This window comes from Alexandromys fortis, unplaced genomic scaffold (genome assembly GCF_014885135.2).
Source record: "Alexandromys fortis isolate MF-2015 unplaced genomic scaffold, M_Fortis_MF-2015_v1.1 scaffold_4, whole genome shotgun sequence".
Classification (NCBI taxonomy): Eukaryota; Metazoa; Chordata; class Mammalia; order Rodentia; family Cricetidae; genus Alexandromys; species Alexandromys fortis.
This window is the reverse complement of record NW_026067944.1, coordinates 24764929-24773138: the sequence shown is the minus strand read 5'-3', so window position 1 is coordinate 24773138 and position 8210 is coordinate 24764929. Positions and strand designations below refer to the sequence as shown.

The 8210-nt window shown below is 49.9% G+C and overlaps 1 protein-coding gene across 2 annotated transcripts in view; it reads left to right on the top strand.

Annotated features, from left to right (window-relative positions):
- Arhgap31 (Rho GTPase activating protein 31) overlaps positions 1–8210 on the top strand; it is a 109774-nt gene that overhangs the window by 82880 nt on the left and 18684 nt on the right. For both annotated transcript variants that reach the window (XM_050148953.1, XM_050148954.1), the window contains exons 4-8: positions 1770–1852; positions 2797–2904; positions 3537–3679; positions 4572–4770; positions 7496–7620. In XM_050148953.1, the coding sequence (XP_050004910.1) occupies positions 1770–1852; positions 2797–2904; positions 3537–3679; positions 4572–4770; positions 7496–7620 (658 nt within the window). The remainder of the gene's footprint in view (positions 1–1769; positions 1853–2796; positions 2905–3536; positions 3680–4571; positions 4771–7495; positions 7621–8210) is intronic.

The following is an 8210-nucleotide window of genomic DNA, read 5'->3' as shown; positions in this document are numbered from 1 at the left end:
CGGGGGGGAAGAGACAGAAATCTTTAATAAATAAAGAAAAAAATAAAATAAAAAGGGGAGTGGCACAAAGTTCTGCAGACCTTGGTCCTGGCTGTGCAGTCCTGCAGCCTCCTGAACCCCCCCCCCGGGGTGTGCTGCTCCATGGAACCAAGCTGTGAAGACCCATGCTGCATTCTGCAGCCCTGGCTGCCTTCTCCTGTGAGCTTCCCCCTGCCTCCTGGGAGTGCGGCCCATGAGATTCTGATTTCTAAATAACGCTCCAGGAAGAAGGCAGGGGTAGGGCTCAAAGACCTGAGTTTGATCCCTAGGATCTGCATCATGGAAAGAGATAACCAACTCCCACATGTGGTTCTCAGCCTTCACATATATACCATGTGCAAATACACCCACACACAAATAGTAAGAATAAGGACAGTGATTTTTGAAACAGGATCTTGCTATGTTATTAGGGAGGCCCTGGAACTCACTCTATAGACCAGGCAGGCCTTGAACTCATGGCCTTCCTGCTTCACCCTTCTGAGAAGCTCCAATCACCACCAAATCCTACAGTGCCATAAAGGAATTCTGGGTGTTTGTTTATTTGTTGTGTTGGGCTGGCAGAGCCTTGTGCATGCTGAGCAAATGCTCTACCACTAAGCCACACCCAGCACCCCAGAATCACAAGCCAGAAATGCCTGCTCATATTTGTTAATAAGTGTGGGCAAACACAGTGTACAAATCCCGCAGATTCGAATCTTCCTTTTTGCTTCCATTGCAGCCGCCACCAGCGGTGATTATCCAGGTAAATGCAAAAGCAAGTGGCAGCTAGTCACATTGCACCGAGTCAGGCAGCAGCAAGGATGCTTGAGGCCAGCAGGTCAGCTCTATGTCTCCTTTGTATTCGGGGCACCTATGGACCAGTGCTGCCCGTATTTAGGGTGCATCTCCTGGATTCAGTTAACCTAATCTAGATAGTCCTCCACAGGCAAGCCAAAAGACTTGACAGGGCTTTAGATTCTGTCAAGTTGACCGTCAACTGCAATCATTGCACACAGGTAGGATCCATGGTTAAATTAGGAAACAGTTTGGGACTGAAGAATCTTCAGGGATGTTAGTGTCGTGCGGCAGCCTCGGGCTAGTGAGAGATGGACACGAGCCAGGCTGTCATCACACTGTCCTCATGGTGTTCCTGCCTCCCCAGCAAGGCCCTGGACTGATGAGAACAAAATGCCCACACAGGATCTAAGCAGATAGCAAATAGGGCAAGGCCACCAGATCCTGGGGACAAAACTCTTATCCCTGATAAGGAAGGCACATTTTCTCTGCTTCTTGGCAGCCAAAACAGGCAGCAGCTGAGGACTGGGAGTCATAGAATAGTCCCAGGCTAGGTGACAAGTGAGTCACTATTCACACCCAGAAGGGCCGAGTAGACTTGTGTGCCCCTGGGACGTCTCTGTCTAATGCTGTTTCTCTGAATGTGACTCTCTATGACTCTCTGCCTTGCAAGACACTTTTAGATGCTATCTGTTCTTTCCCAGACACCAAACAGCATCTGAGGGCACACGGAGCCCCACCCACTGCTGTGTGCATACAGAGTGGAGACCCTTGACTCGGTGAAACTCAGAAAGGGCATGTGGCTGGCTGCTGCCACAGACCAGAATGCTTCTGGGATGGGATCTGCAAGCACTCAGTTGTAAGGCTGGAGGACCTGAGTCCTGAGTAAGACCAGCATGTGCAGGAAGGTGCTGGCCCCTGGGTGCTCACCAGCTACTTCCCGTTCTTCCCCACAGGAAGCAGTGTCTCATTGCCCGGAAGAGGGCCAGCTGGCCCGAATCCAGAATGTCATCCAGGAGCTCCCCCCGCCCCATTATAGGTAAGAAAAAACCATCCAGACTCTGGTGTAGTAAAGCATCGAGGAGGTGGGGACGCATAGCAACTGAAACAAACAGATGGTGACTTCCCTGGACGCCTTCGGAAATCAGTGAGCAGTCAGTGTTAGCGGATGGGCAGGTGTCCAACCAGGGGCAGTGGCAGCCCAGGGAAACCTGTCTCCACTTGCAGGGCACTCATCCGAGTCCCAAAGAAAGTCATCGTCCTCTCTGTCACACAAGCCAGCCTCAGGGTGACACCCTTGGTCATAACCGGAATTAAACTGTAAACAAACCTTTGGAATTCCAGATGGCCTTAAAGCTGTGGGTGCCTGTGGTTCTTGAGCGTATTATCTCTAGCGGCTCCTTAAAATTAGCCCAGGCATCACCCCCCTCTTTTCTAGTCTCACAGATGAGCCCAAGCAGTACTAACTTTCCCAGTGCCAACTACATCTGCCCACTTTTCAAAAGGGAGCGGAGTTTGAAATGGTGTTAAAAAGAACTTCTTTGTGGCCGACAAATGTCTGTCTCTGAGATGAGCCTGCTAGCAAGTTAATCTGTAGCCATGTGGATGGCCTCAGGCAATCAAGATGAGAACCTCTTTGAGGATCGTGGGGAGGTGAATTTTTCCCAGGGTGGAAAAGAAGCAAGTTGTTCACTACCAGCTGAGGGTGTGCAGGGTGTTTCCCTGGTCCCGTCTATGGACCAGCTCCAGCAGCTACAGCTGACATCTGACGACACTGACACCTGTCCCCATCCCAAGTCAGTGGCTCTGGGGTCAAGAAAGCTTCGTTATCAATCTTGATCTCTTCCTACTACTCCTTCAAAGTTCGTAATTTAGGGTGTCTTACATTCCCAACTTGGGTGTGACCTTCAAGTGACAGGCTTCACATGGGTGCTGACATTTCTTACTTTGCCAAGCATCCAACCAACACATGAACCGTTTCAGGACCTTGGAATACCTGATCCGACACCTGGCCCACATCGCCTCATTCAGCAGCAAGACCAACATGCATGCCAGGAACCTGGCCCTGGTGTGGGCCCCGAACCTCCTCAGGTAACTCCTATCCATATTGTGGGCTCAGAGCAGCCCATAATACTCTGAGTGGAAACAAAGCCTGAGTGCTTCAAAGTGAAAGCCCTGGAAGACAGCCCTAAGACTTAGTGATCTTTTTATAGTATATCTGAACTAATAGTGCCTTAAAAGCTAAGCTCTTGGCTTGCCAGCTTGGAAACTCTGGTTCCAAAGGCATCTGTTGGCTGTCATCCCAATGTCCCTAAAGTTATGGGTCTCTATGTTTGCTACCATTTCTCGAAAAGGCCTTTTTTTCCCCTCTGGGGCTCATTGGCTTTTCTTGGCTTTGGTGAGGCCACTGATGCCTGTGACTTGAATCAGTTGCTTCATGCGTGACTCAGGTGAGACAGCAGAATAAAGGTGGAAGGGAATCCCGTGAAGCTAAAAGAAGTCCGTCCTGTGCATTTATGGACAGTGTCTATAGTCTTGTGATGTAGAGCGTGTGACAGTGACTTCCCGTCTATTCAGTGGGTTGGGCTTCGTGTCTGTTGGGAGACACTCTCTGATTGGTCATGAAAAGCCAAAACATGTGGCCCAGACAAAAGACCCACCAGCCGTGCTCACTGCCCCTTATTGTAAGGCACAGTCATTCTGGATGTGTTTCTCCCTCGCAGGTGTAAAAAAATTGAAGCCACTATTTGCAACGGAGACGCAGCCTTTCTGGCAGTCCGGGTCCAGCAGGTGGTGATTGAATTCATACTGAATCATGCAGACCAAATCTTCAACAGTGGTGCTCCAGGGCCTCTGCAGCAGGATGGTAATGGCTCCCCAGAAGGCCTACACCCCCAAATACCCATCCTCCTTTATTGTCCTAATCATAGAGCCCCCAAATAAGTGAGTTTGAATGTGGAGGCAGGTAAAGCAGGCATTCCAGGTCAGGCTAGGCTGCATAGACAGTGTGGACCAATCTCCAGATGTTGCCAAATGTCCTTGGTAGGGTGAGCAGAGGGTGTGTAAAAGTGCCTCAAGTTACCGTCATCAGAGAAGGGAGTCCCTTGTCCATCAGCCATGCCTTCATCACATCCACCCTAAAAGGAACACCCCAGAGTGGGGGGACAATGACTATAATAGAAACACTCCAAGTAGAGGCTGCAAGGAAAGAGCCTCCCCTCTCTGAGGGAAGAGTACGCTAGATAAATGCTCTGTCCCTCTAGAGACAGATGCCTAGGAATAGTAGACTCCAGACATCCATGGCCTTAAAGAATGTGGCCCTTGGCTGTGGGAGGAGGGGCAGCCTCCTCCTCCATCTTAGTCGAGTTAAGCCACCTTCTTATCTGACCGCAGCACTTAGCAGAGTTTTGGGGATTAAAGAACCATTGCCGAAACTTTGGATCACAGTAAGCACCCAGTAAATGTTGTGGGGTGAATGAGCGAGTCTATGAAGAGTCGCTCCATGGAAAGTCCAGAAAGCAGGAACCTCCTGACGCCCCTCTCTGCTCTCCACCAGCTGTGAGCAGGAGAGCCGACAGTTTCCTTGCACAACCTCTGCCCTAGACTCCCCTGTAGTTAAAAAAAAAAAGCCCCAGTTGGCATGCAGCGCCCCCCCTCCCCCCAGTCGGAGTTCAAGTGGAAGGGTTATAGATGAGAGCTCTGACCAGGGCCCGAGCTCGGACCTGCTTTTGAGCTAAACTCTTTTCTTTGGTTTCCAGAAAGCCGTGTCATCACCAAAAGCCTGACCTTGCCAGCCCTGTCCCTGCCCATGAAGTTGGTAAGCCTGGAGGAGGCTCAGGCCCGAAGCCTGGCCACAAACCACCCCGCTCGAAAGGAAAGACGAGAAAACAGCCTGCCTGAGATCGTCCCTCCCGTGGGCACCCTCTTCCACACGGTCCTTGAGTTACCAGACAGCAAGTAATTGGCATTCTTCCAGGATTCTGAAAGATTTGCGGGTGGAGGGGGGGGACAAAAGAGGTGAGGCGTCCCGTCTTGGGGACGTGAGTGATAGCGGTATGGGTTGGGTGCAGTCCAGGTGGGGTCCAGAGAGATGTGATAAAAAGGGAAGGGAGCCATCTCCTCAGGTTTCACCATCATCCGTGGTGATGCTTTCACCCACTGTCCCAGAGCCCTGGTGAGCTCTGGTCCCCTGCCAAAGACGCAAGGTACCAAGTGAGTTGTGAGTCTCTCCTGCCAAAGAGTAGACAAAACAGGCCAGCAGTTTACAAAGCCGGTTGCCAAAAATGAATGCTTGGCTCCCTCCCCATGACCTCCACCCTTACATGACACCAAAAAAAAAAAAAAAAAAAAAACGAGAGATGAGCCTACGACAGATACAGGTTGACAGATGGTGCTGCTCTAGTCTGAGAGTTCTCAGTGGCAGCCCCCAGGGATGGCATTTCTGACTTCTTTGCTTCTTCTCATCCTGCCAGAGAACACCCCTCATCTTCTTTCTGTGTCTGTCTACATGTGTGTTTGTATGTGTTCGCGAAGACATGTGTGTGCAGGTTTGCAGGTGTGTGGCCAGGGAACAGGTTGTTCCTCAGATGCTACCTACCTTTTTTCTTTCTTTCCTTCCTTCCTTCCTTCCTTCCTTCCTTCCTTCCTTCCTTCCTTCCTCCCTTCCTTTTTTAAAACATTTCCATCATTGGCCTGGGGTTCATGAAGTAGGCTAGTCTGGCTCCATGAGACCAAAGGACTCACCCATCTATGCCTTCCAGGCACAGGCATTACAAGTGTGTACTGTTCGCCTTAAATAAATAATGCCGTCTGGACTAAACTCAAGATGGTGTGTGTGTGAGACTGGACACACAAAGAACTGAGCGGCCAAGCTGCCCACTTCCCATAGCCTGTCGGGTAATATTCAGCTTTTTACTTGCGATTTCAGATCCAACTCAGGCTTTCAGGCTGAGTGGCAAGCACTTTATTGACTGAGCCATCTCCTTGGTCCTTCTCCCTTTCAAAGCAAGTCGTCATTGGTACCTATAGGGTATCCTCTTTCCTTAGTTCTTCTTCTGCCACAACCTTAGTCTCCACCTCCTCACTGTACCCACCACGGAAGAAGGCAATGCCTGGAGCCAGAGTCGCACACCCTTAGCAGACAAAGGCGAGGAGGGCACCTTTTCATTGGATGGTGTCATCCATTCTGTTTCACGAGCCAGTCCCTTCCTCAAGATAGCGAGCTGTTTAAAGGGGGAGAAATCTGCCACCCTGGCTAACTAGAGGAGGCTTGGGCTGTAGAAATGGCACGCTTCAACGTCCCTGCGAAAGTGCTGCTTCCTGGAGCGGACAGATTGTACCCAACTAGAGCAAAATGGCCAGCACCTTTCTAAATCAGTACAGAATAAGACTCCCTCCCGAGGGGGAAGAGGGGGACTTCAGCGGAACCATCCGCTGCTTTGTCTCTGCGTTCAGCCCCAGCGCCAAGCCAGTTTAATTTATGCTGCTCCGTGTAATGCAGCCCAAGGCTAAGTGCTCAGGCTATCAAGCTGAGCCAGGGAGAAGGCAACGCGTTTGCAAGCTTGTCACTTACTGATCCTGAAGACCCGCTAAACCCGAGACCCAGTGTTCAGTGAGAGCCCTGTGGATACAGGTGCCTTATGAGAACCCCAAGTTACAGGGTTTCACCCTGAACTTCACTCCAGATCCTGGCTGGGTGGATCCGAAGCAGGACCTGCCTCTGTGGTGACCCCTGGTGGTACCAGGTTCTCACGAGCCATCCCAATGCTGTGTCAGTCACCTACCTACATCCCGGTCCCCAAACAGCCTGGTAGGAGGCTGAGCAGGCATTGTGCTGACCCTGATGCATTTCTTTACCAAGACCCCTGACCCCGCTGGCAAGCTACAGATCTCCCCATCAGTACCATAATGCATTCTTTACCACCCCTCCATCCTGAGTTATTATCAGCCTTCACCTCACGCGACATAAACTAGTCACATGGCCGGCCACCAGGCAGAGACACAGAAATGGGGTCTGTGGCCCTAGCTGTTCACTCCTGTTTGTTTGTTTGTTTGCTTATGAGAGGGTGTCTCTATATGCCCCTGGCTGTCCTGAAACTCACTATGTAGACCAGGCCGACCTCGAGCTCACAGAGATCCTCCTGCCTCACTTTCCCTAGTGCCTGGATTAAAGGCATGCACCACCACCTCTGGCTTGTTTACACCTCTTTTTTTTTTTTTTTTTCAAAAAAGACTTCGGCACATTTGAAGAGCTAGGACTAGGGTGCTTCATGGACTTCCTCCAGGGTTTCAGAACTGTGTGTTTGCTTGTGATCTCTGAGCGTTCCACTGACCGCTGCCTCTGTTGGCCTCCCATCCCTGCCTTTGATAGACAACAGTCTTTGGCTGTAGTTCCGAGGAGAAGGGTCTCTGCCTTCACTTGCTTGTTCACCCAGGCCATCCCCAGATAGGCTATAGTCAGGTGCATCTTGGCTTTTAGAGGGAAACTTCTGGAACTATCAAAGCCACTCAAACTGAAACTGTAACTGTGATGTTCACCTTGGATTTGCAATCCCCCTTGAGAGACTGAGTCAAAAATGAGCATGAGTTTGAGCCAGCCTGGTCTACTGTGGACTCTGCCTCAAAACAAAACACTGCCTTGAAATGACAAGTTCAACTAACCTGTATGGCTTGGTTGTTTCAGGAGAAAGCTTTCCAGTAAATCAAAGAAATGGAAATCAATATTTCACCTGGGGCGTTCTGGGTCGGACTCGAAATCCAAGCTGAGCAGAAATGGGAGTGTGTTCGTGAGAGGGCAGAGGCTCTCAGGTGAGGAGCAGCACCATGGCTTCCGGCAAACACACTGTGGTTCTTAGCTGGGTTTCACATTTGATCACTTTACATTAGCTAGTGAAAAAAAAAAACATATTCACTAGGGTATCTTAAGATGATGATGATAATGTTTTACTTATAAAAATGTTCAGTGTCTACACCCTCCATGAAATCTAATGCTAACATCACAACTATAGAACCACTATCAAAACAAAAAGATAATATGAATACAATTCTATTGACTGATTTATATAGGTTAAGAGTCATACTTAACCAATTGTCCCACAAATGTCCTTCTTCTGGTCCCAGTCCAAACCTGGGGTCCATATTTCCTTTGGTTGTGGTACATCCTCAATCTCCTCCACGGTGGAGCTGTTCTTTAGTTTCTCTCAGCATGATGCTGGAGCTATGAATCCACACAGGCTGTGCGCTGCCTGCCTCTGGGTCATGTCAAGAGGCACACCACGCCAGCGCCTTATTGTTTGTAGAGCTGGTTTGGGTTACTTGGTTAAAATACTGTGTGTTGTGTATTTCAGCAGCGCTGGTTAGATCTTGCCTGCAATGGTTATTTCTATAATTTTCTCAAA